This window comes from Strix uralensis, chromosome 6 (genome assembly GCF_047716275.1).
Source record: "Strix uralensis isolate ZFMK-TIS-50842 chromosome 6, bStrUra1, whole genome shotgun sequence".
Lineage (NCBI taxonomy): Eukaryota > Metazoa > Chordata > Aves > Strigiformes > Strigidae > Strix > Strix uralensis.
The window spans coordinates 32,709,451-32,730,426 of record NC_133977.1 but is presented as its reverse complement, the minus strand read 5'-3'; the positions used below and the strand labels follow the sequence as shown (position 1 = coordinate 32,730,426).

At 38.8% G+C, this 20,976-nt stretch overlaps 1 protein-coding gene across 4 annotated transcripts in view; it reads left to right on the top strand.

The window, feature by feature from the left end:
* The window catches only part of HSPBAP1 (HSPB1 associated protein 1), a 37,812-nt gene that overhangs the window by 2,855 nt on the left and 13,981 nt on the right, over window positions 1-20,976 (top strand). For 2 of the 4 annotated variants that reach the window (XM_074873585.1, XM_074873586.1), the window contains exons 2-4: window positions 9,809-9,994; window positions 15,562-15,746; window positions 19,842-19,978. In XM_074873585.1, the coding sequence (XP_074729686.1) occupies window positions 9,809-9,994; window positions 15,562-15,746; window positions 19,842-19,978 (508 nt within the window). Of the gene's footprint in view, window positions 1-9,808; window positions 10,006-14,873; window positions 14,957-15,561; window positions 15,747-19,841; window positions 19,979-20,976 lie in introns of those variants that run through there. The other 2 variants (XM_074873587.1, XM_074873588.1) reach the window with 2 other exon arrangements.

The window sequence follows — 20,976 nt, the reverse complement described above, 5'->3', positions numbered from 1 at the left end:
TGAGGCAGGCCTGGCTGATCCGCTTATGAGTTGGCGCCTAGACTGTGCTGATTTAAGCCTGACCTATTAAGATAAACTGAAGGATTTGACAGGTTTGTTACAACCTTGAGGCATCTGGAGAGTCTAATTTAACTTAAACATACCTATCATGCAATGGTTGAGCTGAGCAGTCCAGGAGAATATCCCCACCGTGGTGCAACCCCCAGTTCCTAGTGCATTAGGAAGTGCCATTTGCTCTCTCCACACAGCAGCTTTTTGACAGATTTGCTCTCCTTGCGACTGTCTTCAGAGAGATTCGGTGAACTTCAGCATCCCCCTCTTTTCTTACACCTCCCTCCCAACAACTCCTAACATCATGTACAATGATGTACTTTCTCGTGGCAATTCGTATCTTGCAATCTGACAAGTAGCAATTGATTGTATTCCCTACAAAGCATAGAAGCATTTTGGCACAAAATGGGCAGGACCCGAACTTCATTCAAAGGTTCAAAAGTGGCATCTAGCCAATTACAAATATTCCTTCCAGCACCCAAAAGGAGACCTGTTTTGCAGGGATTCCATCAACTGCTAGACTTCAGCTGGAGTTGTGATAATGTCGTGTCAGAGCTGCCATAAACAGCACTAGTGTAGCAGGGAGCTGTAATGGTTCTCTTCTTTACACCCCCTGTCTTGAACAACACCTTTGAAAGTGAGCCTGTGAGGTGTGAGCAAATCCTGTTCTTCCCTCATTAGGTTTTGATATCCCTTTTCTTTTAGTTACTTAGGAACAGGTTGTTCAGGATCTGCTCTGTTTTGGGCTTGGTTTGGGCACCTTCCAATCTGTGCATTCTGTACCTTTCAGCATCTTTTCTCACCTTTCTTTTATATCAAGAGATAGGTAGACTTCCAGCTCTAACGTCGTACAATTATTTCCTTGTACTTCCAGAGGAAAAAGCTTTTACAGTGCTTCCTTTTTCTTTTATCTAGTATCAACAAGAAACAAAAATATAGACACATCTTCAGCTTACGAAAGCTTATTCTTAAATTCAAATATCAATGTTATCCAGTGGGCATTCATTTGTATGTTTTGATTGCAGGCTGTGTATATCCACATTGCAAAGTGACCACTGTAGTGGAGATGATTCTAGGTTTGTCGTGAGCCAGAGCCCATTGCAAGGTCCTTTAGGGAGATGTGGGGTAGCTCCTTTTTCTTGTGTACTCTACCTTTGTGGTTGGCCAATGAAGACATCTCACCAGATTCCCTGTAGACCGCACTGTAGGTTCTTTACTGTAGCTCTCAAAAGAAATATGCAAAAGTCACACCTAACTTGGTCTTTGAGTACATTTAAAGCATTTTGTACTTCGTTTCTGCTTGTTCTGCCATTCATCATCCAAGTAACAATGAACATGTAGATGATGATTGTATCTTTTTTGAGGGGCAGGTGGAAGCTGCATGTCATTCATCCAAGCTAATTTTGATGGCTACTTCCCTACCTCACTCAGACAGCCTTCAGGCTCAGTGTCTTAGGTATTTTAGGAATGTTATGTTGGAGCGCCAGCCTCAACAGACCATGGTCCCTATGTTCTTTCATTTTATTCAGGGTCACCATGTGCAAGTAGCTGCAAACAACATCAGTAGAGTATTTGGCATCCTAAAGTTGTGTTAGGGGAAAACCAGTTTCAAAGACTTATGGTTTCCTGTCTTCCCGAAAACCTGAGAATGATGGAAAAGAACTGAGTCACATGAGGATGTCAGGCTTGAGTTGGGAATACAGGGTGAGAATCTCCACCTGACTCCTTGGACTAGAACTGCCTCTGATGCCAGCGAGAAGAGCTAGTCATACTGCTCTGGTACTGGTCTGTCCATTGTGTCTCTGGTGAATGTGTTTCTCATGTCTGATCAGACTTTGTCATTGCTCTCCTTTTGTCTTCCACTGAAGCAGCAAGGAATAACTTAATTATTGTTCTGATATATTTAATGATGTAGGCATTAGGGAGTTGGTTTCTATTGGCCTGGCTAGTCAGACTTGGCTGTCATACAATAGGTATGCTGTGTGCTCTCCAAATGAGTCTTCTGAAGACCTGATTGTCTGTGTAGGTGTTTGGGATCAGATGCATATTGAAGACATAATGCTCACAAAATGTTGTTTGTCTGTTTGGAAATGTAACTCTTGATCACGTAATTCTGTATAGAAAGAAGCAGCTAAATTGATTATTTCTGTGTCTGTGCTTTTCTGAACAGGGTCATATATGATTTAAGATTAAATTATTCTATGCTTTGTGATCACAGACACAGTGAGATTCTTGGGAGTAGATACAGTAACACAAGATTTTTATTTCTATTAGATTATTTCAACAGGAGCAGTGGTAAGGCAGTTTGGGTGTCTTGGTATAAAAGTGCTAATGTTCAGGGGGTTATCTTAAATTTATAAGTACCGTGTGCTTTTGAAGACTGGATATAGAGAAGACATTATTGCTTCTGATACTGATATTGAATTAGTCAATGGTTGACACAGTGACATAAATGTTTAAAAGGAATCTGAAAATATTGAAACACCTCTACTGAAAGGACTTTTCCAGATACAGTAATAGATTGACAAATACTGAGTTTTGGTAAATTTTGCGTATCACAAGAAGCTTCCAAAAGTCAAAGCAGCAGCACTGTTATGGTTTCTTCTAAAATTAAAGGTCACCCTCAGTCTCCAGAAAAGCAGGTGCAGCTGATTAGAACAAGAGTTCATGCACATCTGAGTGGAGATTTGGGCCCAGAGAGTCCTTGATCTTTTCTGATATTTAGCTCTTGGTGTTTACAGATAAAGAAACTTTGCAGTCAGTTGTTATTTGAAAAAGAAAAGAGAAAGAAAATCTCTGGAGGGAAGATGGTAAAGATATGTTGACACCACTAGCAGCTGCTTGTTGTATTATAAAGTTGTGAAAGATAAGCTTCTATGTAACAAGGCTGTGCTTTTTCAGTAAAAACAGAGTTTCTTTTAGGTTTTAATATTTATATTAAAAAGCAGAACTAACTAAATGTTAAGGTTGAAAATTAAATTAGAAGAGTTTGGTAGTTCACATTTTGGTTAGCTGTATTAGGTCGAATGTATCCTTAACTCTACATTATGTCAAAGCAAGATTTTACATTCTTTATATGAATGCCCAGATTCAAAACATACACTGTTAACGGTTTTTCACAGGCAAATTTCATGTTGCTGCATGAGAACATTTATAAAGAGAAAATTTAACTTGAAACAAAAGTTAAGCTCGCTTCTGCTTGTTTTACCTATGCTGAAAGAAATGGAATGATGTAAACAGATGGGATAATAGCGATACTTTTTGTTTAATATGCCTATAATAATGGCAATCCCTGAACCTAATACCCTGATAGTGCATGTTGGTTATTGTGCATTTCAGAAACTGTTCTTGAGGTTCACATGGTGGGTCTCTCTCATTTCTTTCAATTCAATAATTAATGTAATTTAGAAATACTTGTTTTATTCTTTTAAAGTATAATTCCATTCTGACAATTATGTCTCTAATTGACTCAGTCATTTATCATAATTTGTATCCTATGTAGTATAATAGTGAACAAAGTCACGTATGCTTCCATCATAACCCCTTGGTGGATCAAATTTAAAAGGCGCAGTTGTATTATTGACTATTTATTACAATGGCTTATGGGGAAAAACATATTTTTAGAATACTATTGACTATTTACTACAATTGCTTATGGAAAAATGGTGTATTTTAGAAGATTTAGATTCTTTTGTTGCTGTCATTTTGAAGTTCTTGTCAGTCAAGTTTGCAGGATAAGACAACAGTAGTCATACATGGTTACAGTTTCTGGCAGTAAATTTTATACAGTGCATTCATCAATTTACGAGTAGTGCATTCATATTTACTACTAACAAGGAACAGAAAAAGAGAAATAAACTTTACTTACAACATGAACAAACTCTTTTTTTCTTAGAAATATAGACGTTAGTTCCCTGACGTGCCAGTTCCCTTACCTTCAATCATAATGTTATATTAGTATTAAATTTCCTATCTATTAGGAAATGTGAGAAATGTGTATCAGTGACAGTGGGGTATTGGGAAGAAATGGCTTTGCTACTAAATTTCTTCAGTAGCAGGTGGGTGTAATTTACACCCCAAACAGAAAGGTGGAACTGTAGCAGCCTACCTTAAGGAAGAAGAGTCTTTCCTTTGAAGAAACTTTTATATCCTGATGAAAGATTTTGGTCAAAGACCGTATTTTTCTCCTTCAAAAGAAAATGAAATGCCATTTATCCAACAAGTTTCATTGTGTTTCATTTTGCTTTCAGCAATTTTGCCAATAAGAAGTATACAGAATTAATTGGAAATACATTTAGTGTGACTTCTCTCACTTGCACATATCCTAATTTTCCTGGATTTGGGGGAGTGGGAGGGGAAGGGGGTATTTCAAATGGCAGGAGCTGTAAGGACAAGGAGGGAAAGGAAAGCATTTCTTCTACTAGAGGAGACCAGAGGAGCTGAGGTCATTCAACATTCAGTCAGCTGAAAACCGATACAACTGCTTTCTGAAAGTGCACTGCAGGATGGGAGGAGAAGAGACAACAAGCAGAAGCTGGCCAAGGGTTCAGGAAGAGCTTTCTAGGAAGAGCCCTAGGGGATTTAGGGTGGAATTTCATAAATGTATGCTTGAGATGATATGCTGTCATTTAGAGCAGGGTCGGGAAGTCCCTCCCAGTGCTGTATTCTGGGCTCAACCCCTTACTCCACCCCTACCAAGTCTGGCAGCTATTTCCTTTTGTTTATCGTAGGACAGTTTGAGGTTTGAGGGCATAGCCCATGCTCTTATCTTACTTCATGTCTTGAGTCACTCAGACTTACTGTAAGAAAAACTGTAAGATGCTCAGCCCTTCCACAGGAGGACTGGCAAGTGGGTGCAAATACAAATTCCTCTTTTGGCCTCTTTCTTTTCTTTTGATGTCCTCCTTCTGCGGTAGCAGACACGGAGGGCAAGGAAGGGTGTGTTGACTTCAGACTACCAGAGTAAAGTTCAGGTGCTGGTCTTACCAGTGCAGACCGGTCTATCCTGAGAGGCTCCATGCTGACTATCCTTCCGTAGCCAAAATATCTATGCAGATTGAGGTTAGATCCCCCCCCCAGCTATGCTACATCTGCAGTATTGACATTCCTGGAGCCAAAAATAATTGTAACAGCAATAACTGCTCGGGAAGTAATACCTAGATGTTCATGTGGTATATCCTGAAAACAACTCGCATATATTGAGATGCATTCTGTTTGCCCAGAGTAGGCTGATTATAGTGCATAACATTGTAATCACATGCAGATTATTTAAAGTTGTTTTTTTAATTTACAGAGTTAATGTACTGTGAAATCACTAAGTCTGACCTCCAAATCAAGTCACTTCTCTTTCGTTTGGGGAGTTTCCCCATCCTCCCCCATACCTTCTCTTTTCCCACTACTGGTTGTTGGATAGTTAAGATTTTGGAGGTTAGTTCATTTTTTGAGTGACCTGACTGCTCTGTAGTAATGTATTCAAAATGCCAAATTTTTCTTTTAATTTTTTATATTTTTTTAAAGAAATAAGGATAATGAAGCATTACAGAATTGCAAGAAAAATAATTTGATGATGCTTATACCAAATACATTACCAGGATTTCCTTGTACTCCCTCTTTTAGAAAATAATTTTAATACCTCTCAATTAAATCTCATATTTAAGCAGCAGGGTGTTTTGGCAGAAGGCAACTACCACACACTAATGAACTCTTCTAATTTGCTAAATTATTTTAAATGAATGACATTACATTTAGTTTCTAATGACAGTACATTTAACTTCTGAACAACTTTGATCAAGTCCACTTTTCGTCAGACAGCCTGCTGTGCTAAACTCTTTATTCCCAAACCCCACTCAGTTATTCAGAAAAACTGTTAATCAGAAACATGAAATTATTTTCCCTCTTAGAAGCAGAAAGTCTACTGAAAAGTACTTAGACAATTCATCGCTTTTCTTTTACTTGCCCTCTGTGCTGAGTCTGGATGAGTCTTCATATTTGTTTTTTAATTGGAAGAGCTCTATTTCGCAATGTGTTACCTTTCTAAAGAACACCAACGTTTTTTTGCCAATTATATAAGCTGTCACAGTTACAAAACTTGAGCTAAAACTTGGTTCAGTTTTTCAGTTCCTGGTTGGATTCTGTACATGCCTTGTGTAAAGTCAAAACATGAGACAAATTATTCTTGCTTCCTTTTGTACTGTGAAGCCACATCATTTGTTGAGCCTGATAGAAAGAACTAATTTAAAGTATTCCTTTTCTCTTTTGGATCAGAGTACAACTGAGAAAATGAAGACTCCAACAGAGCTTTTCTTTTCAAAGGGAGTATGCATTTCTATTCTCTCCTGCTACCTGATCTCCCCTAGGAATTTGATATCTAATGCCCAAGATGTGCCATGGACATTTTGTTTCTTTGCAACACATTTTATTTATACACCACCTACTTACACACATCTGTGTCCAAACTGTATTTCCTTACATATGCTATACAATCTCAGATTTTGCCTAGGAATCAATTACCATCAATTTCAGTTTAGGAAATACTGAGAAGCAAGAGCCCAGCTTGTGAGGTCTTCATGAAGCTATGATAACAATAACTAAGGAAAAGATTATTATTATTTTAAATTACAATTTTTTCTGCTAATCTCTCTTTCAAGACATATCTTCAGATATCTCTTTCAATTACTTTTTACCACTCCTACAGCATAGAGTTCCATCAGAAATCTCTGTTGGTCATGAGTTGTCCAAATTATCATAATATCTATTTGATGTAGTATATGATATTTACTTTTTATCATGTGCCTTTTCTCTAACAGGCATTTAGATATGCATGACAAATATTATGGGGAAAGAATTATGTTTAGCTGACTGCTGTTCTCACCAAGGAATACATAAAACTGAATCAAGGCACTTAAAGATTCTTCTCACAAACTCACCAAGAATCCCCATTTGTCCTTGCAAAAACCTAATGTTCTTTTATCTAATGCTTTAAATTTTCTAAAATGTTTCAAACTTCACTGCTGATTATATCATATGTATTTTATATGATTATCAGGAAAAGATATATACTCATTAACAATGATTTTAATACTATTTGAAGATAGGAATGATTAGCATCTTACCAAGACAGACTGTCTTCTGTCCTTGTTTCTAAGTGTTACAGGAAAGTAGGTTTATAACTGAATAACGCGTGGTGACATGACAAAAACCTCCAACTAACATTCAGTGGAGGAGAGGTGATTTAGTCTAATTGTATTTTTTTGTTTGGCATTGATACAAAGTCTCCCAGTAGCTTGAGCTCTGTGCTTCCCACTGTGTGTTCACTGTGGTTAAAACCACACCTTTCAAAAGCACAATATGCATGTGGAAATCACATTAGAAAGCCACACAGAATCAACAGTTGGCTTCAATGAGCTTTCCTGTCTCCCAGTAAAATTTCTGCTTTCATAGCACATCCCAACTGTTGACTGAAGTCAACCTGAAGCTTTTGCAAATAAAACTCAGCTTTACAAAATCCTCCATAAAAGTGGTACCAATTTCTTGCATTTCTTTGGATTTACATCTTCTAAAGTAATTAAATGTACTGCCCTTAAAACAAAACCAATTGAATAGTAAAAAAGATAGCCATGCGGTGATAAACTTAGCCTAAGCAGGAACAATTTCATTTTTATGAGTTGGAAAATCTGAAAGGTACGCAAGGCCAGCTAGCTACCACATCATGAAATCCGCCTCTGTACGACACTAAAACTGCACTGGTTAAAGGCAGAAGTTTTATAAACCCCCTGGGAGTGTTTAGATCTGGACTGAGTCTTGCCTTAGTCTTTAAACAGCATCACTGCAAAAAATCATGCTGAGCTTTTAGCCTCTTACCATGCCTACAGCCAGCTCCAGGTAGTTGCACCAGCACATGCTGTTGTGTCTGCAGATGGTCTTTCTGCCTTCTCTGGACATGCTCCCTCTAGGTATACTAACCTATTGCTCGGAAACCCCCAGAGCATCCTTCCGGGGGTAGGGAAGACCATATGGTAAGACATACGGTCCCCGTGAGGCCTCCTTATGTCCTGGTTGTGCAAGTTGCTGGAGCGTGAGACTGAAGGCCAAGTGTCGTAGACATCTCTGTGTCACAGCAACACCATCCTGTCAAGTGTTGCTCTGTGTATGAGAGGAAATGCAGAAAACAAACCAAAACCCAAACTCCCTCCTGTCATCTGCCTTAAGAAAGGGAAGCCATTTAAAAATTTTGCTCTGTGAAGATAAAATATCAGAGGTCTTTAGTTTTAAAACTTTAAGATGGAGTTTTCATGAGTGAAAGGAGAAGGGGATTCAGTTTCCCTGGCAGTCCATGGAGAAGGGACCCCTCGGCTGTAGGAAACCCCAAGGCCTGATACCTCCCACTGAATTTGTGTGAAGACAGCAGCTTAATTTAGAAAACTAAGAAGTACAGCCATGCTGGAATATAAATGATGTCAAAAGGAGGGAAACTCACAAAAGTTACCAAAGAGGTATGTCATACAGCGTCCACAGGGCTCCTCTAATTCCTGCCATTTGCACTTCAGCATTGATATATTTATTTTAAACTGTTATGTTTGAGATGATCCTGAAGAACCTTCCTCGGTGACCTTGTTCCCTGTGGCTCTTCTGTTTCCCCCAGCTGCACTGCAGGGCTGCCCCACATGGGACTGGCTGGTTCTCCACTACCTGTCCCACCACCCACACACAGGGAGGAGCGAGAGGCAAAATAAGCACCCGGCAGTAAAGGGAAATTTCTTGTCCTGTATTTATTTAATCCATTGTGCATGCCAGACAATAATTTGACCCCTAAATAGAGTGACTGAATTGGTTTGTTTGTTTTAAATGAGCTGCTAGGAGTCATGGGGAACCATACGTATCGATTCAGTATGTTAAATCTTAGGCATTATATGGATAAAAATTCTGGATGAGTTAACGTCAATAGAGGTTAAAATAATGGATGGATTTTTTTATGATCCAAAGTTGTAGTCCACTGCTTCAGCTCTATTACTTTATGTTATGACCTGTTATTTTTTCTTTAAAATCAGGTTTTCCTTCTCAATATGTCCCTAAAGAAAAGTTGTTCTGAAAGTGCCGAGTTTATTCAAGGTTGCCAGCATTTCAGTTTGACAGTTTCAGTGGGGCATATAAATCTCTAAACAGCAAAGGAGTAAATGGAAATCTTGGGTTAGTTTAGTTCTTGGATTGGCACAATTTCCTTTTTCTAAAATTCTGTAGATGAAAAGAAATTTTAAAACACTTTAAAAATACCTGCTGTTTCAGTTACACTGCTGTTCCTTGGTTTACATCAAATGCATCGGAACCTGATTTGCTATCTTGGACAATGCGCTACACTTCTTGGAAAGAATCCCATGCAGAAAGACTGTAACTCATAAAATTTATGTTCTCTAAACTCTGGACATTATTTGTAAGGTTTTTTTTATTGTTAGCCTAATTCTAAACAGTTTGACTACAGTGCTTTATTGCCTAAGCTACAAGTGAAAATTCTAAGCACATGCCTACTTTTTTTTTTTAATGTTTTGTGTGCTAATACAATGCTTCAAACTTTAATTTAGTGTAAGAATGTCCTTTCAGTGTTTGCAGTAGAAAATTGACTTAAAACAATCTACAAATGTAATAAAACAACCATAAACATAGGAGGTGTTAGTTCTTAATGTTTCCTGTGCTGGGGGAGATGGTAGGCAACACTTCATGTATCATAAATCATCTCTCTACAGCTGTTTTTTTCTTTACATAGGTGAAGATGTCAAACCATTTACTCCTGAGAAAACCAAGGAAATTGTGATGTCTCTACAGCAGCCCGCAGTCTTCTGTAACATGGTTGGTGACTGGCCAGCCCTGCACTGGAATGCAAAATACCTTTCTGCGGTTTTGGATGGAAAGATGATCCAGTTTAGGCTAGGTCTGAAGACGGTGGATTTAGGTGAGACTGAGGTAGACAGACATTACATGTCACAACTCTCTTTTTTAGGTTCTGCAATCCTCTGCCTCTCCATTATCATTGTTCACTCTCTAATATATTACTTTTCACTGCAGGCTTTGTTTTTAGGACATGGGATTTGGCCAACAGTGGAACTCTCCTTTCTCTTTCTTGTGTGTTTTTGCTTAGTAGGAAGTGTGGTGGGTAACACTAACATATAAGAATCAAGCACCTCAGTTTTCTTTCGTTGCTTTGTAGTGTGTGTGTTTGGTCCTGGTCTTGTACATAATTTGGTTGTTCATGTGAGCTGAGCTTCCATATCCACAAACCTGAGTGTGTTAAAGAATTAGCCAATTAACCAGTCTGTCTTGGGTTTTTTATCTGTAAAGTGGTGATAATTCTCACCTTCCTCCAGAGGTTTTATAAGACAGTGGTGGTTTTCAATACTTTAAGGTCCTGTGATGAAAGATGCTATAGAAGTATAAAGCATTAAGAAAATCACTTGAAACCAGTACAATAATTTCACCTCTAACCCTCCAGATTCACTCAGACATCTAGGAACGTGCCGTGGGAGAAAGACAATTTTTGCACTTGATTTTAAATACTACAGATTCATTTCTGTCTGTAGTCACACAATACTAGTCATAGTCTATCCATGGACAGACAGAGTTTCATAGCAGGGAGGGAAGATTCAGGAAACGTGCTCCAAGGTGGCAATCTGCTAGCCACTGCAGAGGTTATGCATTGTTTTATTTGTGCCCTGTACATCCTTTGCCCTCCCAACCACATACCAAAATACATTTTGCCATGCACTTTCTCCCTTTTCCCTAAAGTATCTTGTCTCCCTTCAATCTTGTTTTTTCCTATGCCAGACAAACCCAGTTCTTAAAAAATGTTCAGTTTAAGTCATGGTTTTTTAGACCCCACCTAGGTAGTCTTTCTCTACTCTTCTAACCTTCTTCAGTTGGACTACCTCTTTCTTGGAATATAGGGTCTGCACAAAGACTCCAGATGAGAGTCTGCTAGTTCCTATGGAAGTGGTAGAATTACATCACATTATCTTACTTAACAACACTGTGTGAAATTTGCTTTCTTCACAGCATCATGACCATATTATTTCACATTCAATTTTTGCAAGAGAAGTGATGAAACAGAAAGAAGTGTTAGAGGGAAAATGCTTGGAATTTTAGGATTTCAAAGCATTTTACCAGCAAGGATTAATGATTCCTATGCCATTCCTGGGAAAACAGATGTTATTTATTCTATTTCTAGTTATTTCTACAGATAGGGTGACTGAGGTCTAGAATTAATACGTTGGTGCATATCTTCACAGCAATATCTCTGTTGTTCAATGAGGTATCAGCCAGTGCTTGCACTACATGTAAAAGGCATCCCATTGCCAGTAGGGAAGATGTTGCATATATATGACATTTTCCTTGATACCTTGTTAATATATCTCAGTTGTAATAGGCAAGGCTTACCAGATAAAGGGATAGTTTTGGTCCTAGTCTCCATTCATTCATAGGCACTTTTTGAGAGCCAAATGGGTATGCCAACTGGGAAAGCTTCTGATGGGATTGATGGAGTGTTATGTAGCTAAGTGATGGATTGATGCTACCAACTAAGTAGATAAGAGTCATCACTTAACAATAACTCGTAGTCACTAGGGATATAGAGTGGATTTAAATTGGAATTTGTATCTTGAAGTTGCATCTATCTGTATTTTGCTTTTTCCTAAAGGCATCAGTCCCTAGGCAGCAATCAGTTTGTCTCCAGGAACCTCCATTATATGCTAATGTGAGCTAGAAATGTCTTCAAGAAGATGGGTAGAGCCTTCAGGGGTTATATTGTAACTGAATGAGACCTGTGATGCTGTAAAAAATTTGCATTGTAGGGATATATTAGTGAAGCCATTAGCCAAGCCATCTCAGAGTCTGAAATAATGTAATACATTTCTGTGCCACTGTCATTTGGAAGATGGTTGATCTCACTCTTGCATGCTTAACATTGTTTTTCAATGAGGGCCTCTCCTATCATTGTTCACACTAACTTTCCCAGAAGAAATGGAGGCAGTGATGTGGTAAGAGAAAGCAACAGGAGAATACAACTAAAATTGTATTGATCTCTCTGAATATTCCTCCCATATTTACAATAGATGAATTGCCTTAAGACTAGATGGGATCACTCCTGCCAATGAGTTGGAAATATGTACAAGAAAGAAACCATTCTCCTGCTTGTAGGTGTATTTTGGTGTCACTCTGAAATGGCCGCTTCAGTTTTAAGCCATGAGGTTCATCTGGAAGATCCAAAATGGTTTGAGACCTCTTACTATTGACTTCTCATCTTTCTTTAGTGCCACATGTGCAGCCTGGGTGGAGATTTCCAAACTGAAGATTCCTTAATGAAAAAAAGTGAGAACTGCAAATGGGGCAACTTGTTGGGAGTTGTATTTGCTTTTCTTGTTAGTTTGGAACTTCCTGAGGCACATCTGAAACATGGAAAACGTGGGAGCTAGCAGTATTATTTGTGTGAATTATTTGTGCCTACCTAAGTTTGTGTGTTTGATAGTATTATGTCTGATTACACAAGTTAAACAGTATGTGTCCGTAAGAGGGGAAGAAATACAATCAGAGGATTAAGCATTGACGGAGATAAGATACCTCCAGAGAGAGTACCAGCGTTCATTACAAGAACAATGAAGGTGCTATTAATCAGGAAATCCCCACCCATCTAGTTCCAGCCACGCTAAAAGATTTTTTTCTGAGGTGGGATAAAGGGTGGGCAGCAGCTATGAAAGTGGAGTTTCTGGCAAAGCATTATAGCCCATCTATCTGATAACTACCTGGAGCACAGCAGCAATTGCAAAGGAAGAAAGCTTACACAAAACTGACTTCTGTATGCAGACATTTCTTATTTTGCCCTTTTTCTCTGTGTATTAAAATGAATAAACAGTGAATTTACTGTGAAGAAGCTGTAGAGAGCAAGAGGTTTTCATGCTGATCAGTTATGAGTCACAAGATCTCTGGAGGAAATTTCTCTTAGAGATGCTGGATAGAGCTGATGCTGCAGATACGCAGTTGAATAGAAAAGGGCTGCAACTTGGACATCTGCCCAAGAGATTTTACCACTAAAGACAGCAAAAGAGTTCAAGCCTCAGGTTTGATATAGAGGGGGACTGCAAAGGTGGTTGTAGACTCAGTAGCTGAATAGGAGGCTGAAAATGCAGTACAGATACTGTACACTGAATAAATGTCGCATAAAGCTGGGCTTTGAGGTGGTTATTGGAGGTGGATGTGGATGGCCAGTCTTTTGGTTTGTGAGTGTGCCTGTGCTTTGTTGCCATATTAAATGACTATTCCTTGCTTGGATTATTCATTTAAATAGTTTTAATTCCCCAGCAGCTGTGTACAGACATTTGGTTTTCTTTTTAAGTTTAAAGAAATAAAGGAGACATTTCACTTGCATTCTTTCTGGAGCTTCAGTGTATTTTCTAAGGCTATTATCCATTTTTTCTACATTTCTTTTAGTATACATTGCAAACACTGTCTTTCTGAGTAGAACAGAATTTGGGGTCTGTCAGGACCAGACCTTAACTAAGGAGGGGAGCTGATTCCTCCAAAAAGCACTTCTTCCCTCTCTCCCTTCCCTCTGGATTCAATCTATGGTATTACGTGGAAAGAGGAAGACTGTCATGCCTTCAGATACCATGTCATCAGACAGCACTGGTAGCTTACTTCAGACTTATGTGGCTTAATCTACAATTTATTAGTTGCAAAACACCCCTTCAGCTTTTAGTCATGAAGTATTTGCAAACTGGTTAATAATGTTCTTGCTTTCAACTGCCCATTACTAACATTTTCACCCTGGTTGCAGTCTACAGATCCGTCTAAGCAGTCTGTCTAGATTGCCCAAATACGTTTTTTATTACTATTCATTTTTCCATAAGCACCATACCTTGGCATTGAACAAGTTATAAATTAAACGAAGAACCCTTTGCTGAGGAGATTGTATCCTAGAATATAGTCTTGTCTTTCATAGTTGGATTTTTTTAAATGAAGCTCAGAGTGAAATACACTGTAAGGTAGAAAGAGCATATTTCTTGCATTTAAAACACTTGCTCCTGAGTTATCTTGGAGAATAGGCAATGTCCTAAGCACTCTTTGTTCTCATCAAAATAATACAGATACTGAGCCATCTTCAGTAGTGCTTGTATCTTTTGTCTAATTTTTCCATCAGACCATCTTTTAGTAAAATGATGCACATTGCATTAATGACTGGGTATTGGGAGAGGACATTGGACTGCAAACACAGGGAATCAGATATAGGGGGTTTTGGTTATTGCAGGTGATTTATATGTCTTGTATGCAGTTCTTGGGTAGGGAGCTCTGCTACTGCACAGACCCGGATTATGGATTGCTGAATAGTGGGGCTTATCTGACATTTTTAGTTAATGAATTTGATAGTGAGGGGAAGGAAACCCACCACCTAGGCTACTACAATGGAAAATGGCAAAAAGATCGTGATAAAGGTTTGTAAAAGCTGTTCTCCCGCCCAAAGTAAGAACAAATGTATGAGACTCTATGGGAATTGCTGTGATAACAAAATGAAAGCAGTAAAGAAGGAAGAGCTGCTGCTGCACAACAGTGAAAGGATCCCATTTCTAAGCAGCTCTGTGCAAGTTACACAAGGTTAAATTGCAGCTCTGTCATTGTCATTCATGCAGGCTGCAGTAATTTTTTTCCCAGTAGTAGTTACAGTAAAGTAGTATCTTTTTTTAACATTGGATAAGTCTCTTTGAAGCTGGCACAATTAGCGGCTGTGGGAAACGAAGATCTTTGATTAACCACAATTACAGTATCCTGTGATGTGGGTTATCTTGTAGGCCTTCCAGAAGTGACCTGACCTTGAGCTGAAAGGCTGTATCAGTCAGCCTGACCAAAGCATGACGGGAGCAAAACACTGCTGGTAAATACTTTTTATGTCTGCCAAGGAACACCACACTATGCTTTTGTCAGTCCCAAATGAAAAATAAGGACGCACAGCATTGTAGATGGATCATTGGCACACATGTGGCTCCTTAATTTGCTTCCTATGCATTACCGTGCTGATTTGGTTATTGCTTTAGGGAAAGGGAAAGATGAACATGTCCATCTACATAAATCCACAAAGACAAAATAAAGGGTACACAAATACTTGTGTGCACATTTGCAGCTTACACTTGAGAAGTGAAGCAAAGAACAGGCTCTCAGTTGCTTAGGGAACTTGGGTGTATTATTGAGTTACTGTGCTGAAGGGTGCCTTGCACATGAAGAACAGTAACTCTTGGTGTGCTTTTACCTCACAGCAAGTTCACGGTAACAGCCATTCACTCAAACTTTAATGAAAAAGCAATAGTCTTAGACTTTAATTATGAGTTAAGTGATGAGAACCATTTTATTGACCAGAGTCAAGTCACCTACTTCATCTCTTATGTTGTTTTTAACCAGAGCTGAGAGAGAAACTACGTATTATTTTTACTGGTTCTGTGCTCAGTGCTCATGTAATATTTGGCTTTTCTTTTGTTGCTCTAGTTCCCCAGTTTGAAACCAGGTGTAGCTACGTGATGGCTACACTTGAAGAGTTTTTGGCTTGGAGTTGTGGGCAGCCTTCTTGCCTCTCTGGACCATTCAGTTGTTACGAGTACTCCAAATACTGGGCTTACGCTGACTACAAATACATTGCCAGGATATTTGAAGACAAGCCAGAAATTTTCCAGGTAAAACATTAATATTATCTTTTCCAAGTTTAATCATTTTAGATTACCGAGTAGCTTCTGAAACCTCTACTGGTATCCCCTCTGTGCTCCTTTGGCCATTTATTTTAAAATTTTGAAATAAAAGCTATTTGCTCTCAGTTTAATGGAGAACTAGTACCAAGTGGCAGCCATCTAAAGTTCTGTGTCTCCTTTATATGCTTAAAAACACCACCACAAGTGACTAAACATAACTACCAGATTGGCAGCACTCCCTTTCCCATTTAGCCCAGCATCATTTTGTGACTGGACAGGCTTGGGGAGCACTGAGTCATGTGTGTGACCTCTGCAGCTGAACACCTTCCCTGCACCTCTGCTGAAGGTATGGAAGTGAGGTGGGAATAGGGTATGGTGATGACAGACAGCTGGCAGGCCTGGCATGTTGCAGACTTGATACTCTGATCCACCTTGTACCCCAATGGTGCCCAAATTAACAGCTTCACTCAGGAGAACATGGATTCACTTGTAGCAACAAGGCTGTAACATGGTTTCACTCCGTACTTTGCCTTGTGACTCATTTTCTCAAGTAGCACAGTTCCTTCCCTTAATATATTTAGATTAACTATTTGCAAGGAGGAGAGATTCTGAGTCTATGGGATTATTATACCTTGATTATCTGTGGAGGCAGTGAAATACATGAAGTAACCTGTCCATGGAAGTACATAATCTATGGTAATTTCCAAATGTAGGTATTAGGACACCTACCTAGGATATCTTCTTTTACATTCTCCGTGTCTATCTGCTATTTCAATGTATTGGTTCATCTACATTCCTGCTACTTCTCCTTGCAAATTGTAAGAGGGCAAAATTAAGGATAGCTATACAAAACATGTATTTTTTCCAAATATATATGGAAAGAGTAGTAAATGAAGTCTTACTCATTTCTCTACTTTCAGATGTGAAGATGGAATCATAATTCCCTGAAAACATTGTATCACTGGGATGACAGACAGTACAAAATGATAAGCCCCCTCAAATTAATTATTTCCTCAGACAGCATTTCCTGTGCTCCTTATATGTATTTTATTCTTTTATACAAGTAAAATTAGTATTTTTCAGTGCTCAGTCTTTTTTCAGACTATCTCCTTTCCCACTCTTCTGTGGGTTAAAAGGTAAGGTTTGGGCACAGAGACCATCCTACCTTTCTTTCTCACCTCCCTTCCTCAGCACACTGAAACACAACGAGGACTGCATAAACTTGGGCTGCATGACTCTGATACTGGGTCGTTTGAAATTGAAAGTTGGGAGCTCCAGGGATGTTTCAGGCTTCCCCAGATCTTTGAGTGACGACTTCTATCTGTGGTCCTGCCTTGGTCTTCTGTCTTTCTGCCTCAACAAACAGCATTTTCCTGTGTTTTATGGGACAAGATCATAGCAGCTCAGAAGACCTGACTAGCCTGGTGCTTTATTCGGTCAATAAAAACACACTGAAGGAAACAACTATTTTCCTACCTCCTTCTTCCCCTTGCCCCCATTCAAGAACAAAACTGAGGCTTCAGGAATTGTGTTTCTGTGCAGGTGTCACGCCACAACCTCATCACCTGACCTATAACAAGCAACAGATTGTACTGCAATTTTAGAATAGACAAATGTAATGGTTATGCCGGGGATTTTTTTTAAAGCAGAATCTGGGAAGGAAAAAATCGATGGTGTTATGCAAGCAAATATGGTGTATGTCATCTGCCAGTTTCACAGGCATGGGAGTGAAATGCATCCATCAATTCCAGACTCATATGGCTTTTCAAACACTGCTACACAATTTATACCAGCCAAAAGAGTTCTTTGTAGAAATTCTCTTCCATTCTTGTGTGAATTTGATGATAACCCCTTTTTTCTTTTTAGATTTTATTTAGATTTACGTAAGGTGATTTGAAGGGGAAAAGAAGGCCAACTGCACTGTTATTTATAGTGATTAATAGGGCCATTTAGAAGTTGTTTGAAATTTAGATTGCACTGTTTATCATTTACAGTTGTGTGGGCTAAGGTAATGATTCCATTATTCTAATCTATGAGCAGTATCTAGCGTCTTACATTTTTTGTTCAGTTGATATTTCATTACAGAATTTGAGATATAAATCAGAAGCAAGATATATGCGTGAAGTTTAAATAGAAATGAGACCTTTTAAAGTGACATACGGGTACAGATTAACTTCATTATAAGCAGCAAATGAAATAAATATAATTCACAAGTAATGTGCCATCTGTTATGGTTGGAACACCTTTTAGTGCATTTCTTCTTAGTGTGGCTTTTTATTGTAGAAAAGGAACCCACTGTGACATGATTTCAGTAATCCTACCAGTTCCTTTTCAGTTCATTGGTTAAAAACTATTTTACCCATAATCGCTTCAACTATTTACTACAGCTACAGCATTTTCAAAAAGTTCTTTTAAATCTAATATTGATTATGTGTGCTTTCTTTCCACTTAAATTGTAACAAAATACAAAAACTATTTAGGTGTGAGATTAAAGTGTAGAGATGGTGTTACGCTTAACTTTATCACTGAAATAGTTGTATTGGATTTTAAATTTTATGGCTGCTGAAATCTATAGGAGCAACTTTTTGATTTTTTTGCTGCCTTTGACAAATGTTTATATTACACTTCTGCATTTTTTTCAAATGATATCTTTAAAATCAATAACTCTGAAATTCAAAATCTTCAGGAACACCTAATTTTTGGGAAGGCGATCACTCATTTTGAGGGTTTCCTGATACAGAGTCATGGTGAAGTCATCCTTATAATAATGTCTAGCTGTAGTTTTCCTTATCCATAGATCTTAAAAAAGGATAGTCATCCACCTGTCTGCAAGCAGCTAGCTTACATACTTAAATTAGGAGGCTAGACTCCTATTTTCTCTTTATAGACAGCGGAAAGAGAGGCTTTGCCAAGGCGTGATTGAGAGTGCTTTGACAAGAGCAGGAGCCAAACTTAAATTAGGTTCCTAAAGTTAGGTGATGTGAATGACCCTAAAGTGCTTTACTGAAACGAAACAAATACCGTTATCTTCCTTTTCAAGACGGGAAAAATAAAGCTCAGAGATGAAGTGATTTGCCTGAGGCCATCAGGAAGCCAGGAATTGAATCTCTGCTTCCTAAGGCTCAATCTGGGGCTCCAGCCAAAAGGCACCGATATCTCTGGCCAGTGTACTTCAAGTGCTTTCCAATAAACAAATGATCAGGCCCTGCAGGTGGCAGGGTGAGCTATAGAAATATGGGAAAGCTTTATGCAAGCTATACAGAGCCATCCTGCAAAACACTTGAACCAGCTGAAAAATACCTCACTGTCCCTCATTCCAGCTGTCATCCCCAAGGGATTGCTTGTGGGAGAATCAATGGGCTGGAAAGCTCCAGGGTAATGTTCATAACACATGCATACGTGTTCTGCTCTTTCTCACCATGTAATCGAGTTGGTTTAAGTTCATTGCCTCTGCAGTTGCAAAGGCAGGAGAAGAATGTGTCCATTAAATAATAAAAACCAGTATACCACTGGGTCATAGATGGGGTAAAGTCTATGTTTCCAGAATACACGGGAAAAGCTGAGACAGAGCAAATATGCCAAATGGATTATCAGATTGGTTTAAAAAGGGAATAGGGATTTTTCCTTCCTTCCTTTCATTCTTTTTTTAAATGCCATATATCACAATTTTTCTAAAAGCAATCCTGAGCTTGGGTGGTTGGTTAACAGTGGAGAAAGGAAAAAAAGAATGTTTGGAAAGAAGGAAAAGAAGCCACATCTGGCCACGAGCAGTTGGGCAGTCCTTCTGTAGAGCAAATGGGTAGCTTGAGTGATACAAAAGACTGGGATGAGGACTGGAGACAGAGATCTGGGAGGCTGTGCAGTCAGACAGAAAAAGAAGAAACCAGAAGAAATGCTACTAGAGTGAAGAATTTTGGAGGAAGGGACATAGGCCATGCATGCAGAAACCCTACCAAGGACCAACAGCTGCAGTGGATAAAGAGCGACTGAGCGGGGGAGGGAGAAGACAAGAGACTCAGACAACTGAGGGTGGGATGTGAATCAGTTCAACAGCTGACATAACTAACCTTTTCATTACTGTAGGATATAAGGTGGTCTGACTTTGGTTTTCCTGGAAGGAGTGGAAAAGAGAGCACGCTATGGATTGGTTCTGAAGGAGCAAACACTCCCTGCCATTTGGATTCCTACGGCTGCAACTTAGTGTTGCAAGTACAAGGAAGGTAATAAGTGCATATACATACAGCAAATACAGAAGAAAGTTATACTGTGCTATAAAGCTAGTTTTGGACTCTTGAGTGTTAATTCTGGGTCCTGATTATTTTAGTTTTCTGAGCTCTCAATGACTGAAGAGTATCAGAACTGTTCTATAGGAAATAGCAGAACTTCAGGGGGTTGGAGTTTGACAGGGGCATGGAGGTAACAATTTTATTTTCTTCTGTTTGAGGAAGATCTTTCCTGATCTGTGTGTTATGTGGTCCAATAATAAACATTTTAATCTTCCTAGTAGTTCTGAATTCAGGAATTTGGAATTAGGAGTTAAAGAGTTAAAAATAAAAAGCACAGAAACAAAATAGAAATAAACTACTTTAGACTTTTACGATATTCTCTGCACAAGAGCCTCTAATAGCCTGCTAGAATTAATTTAAAAGCAGAACATCAGGATGGGAACAGCCAGCTGTGAGCAAAGTTGAAAGGGACATTTGAGGCTCCAAACTAATTTTGGAGCATGTGGCTTTGTTGCTGTATCTTTCTGCCTGTTTGCATGATGTCTTTTTTCCCCCCCCTCTTTTTTTTTCCCCCCTCTTTTTTTTTCCCCCCTCATTCTTATTTTTTTTCCTCCTTTCCTTGCATATTGGCCTCAGGGGGTTTTGTTATCTATTATTGCTAGAGTAACAAAACAAGTTGCATGCATTTTTTAGGTTTAATAGTATAGAGTGGAAGGAGTAATTTTCCAGGGGGATTTTAGTGTGATTAATTACTCCGACATTTTATAGAACAGTAAAATCATGATGGTCTTGTGATTAAGGTGCAGGATTGGAAGTCAGGCATGCTGGCTTCTGTGCCGGGCAGTGCCACAGGTTGACTGGCTTTAAGGCCTGAGGCAAATAAATTTGTCATCATCTTATCTGTAAGAAAGGAAACTCTGTTTAGTTTTTAGGTGGGTTTTCATTCGTGTTTATAAACAGCCTTGAGATCCTTGGGTGAACATGCAGCAGAG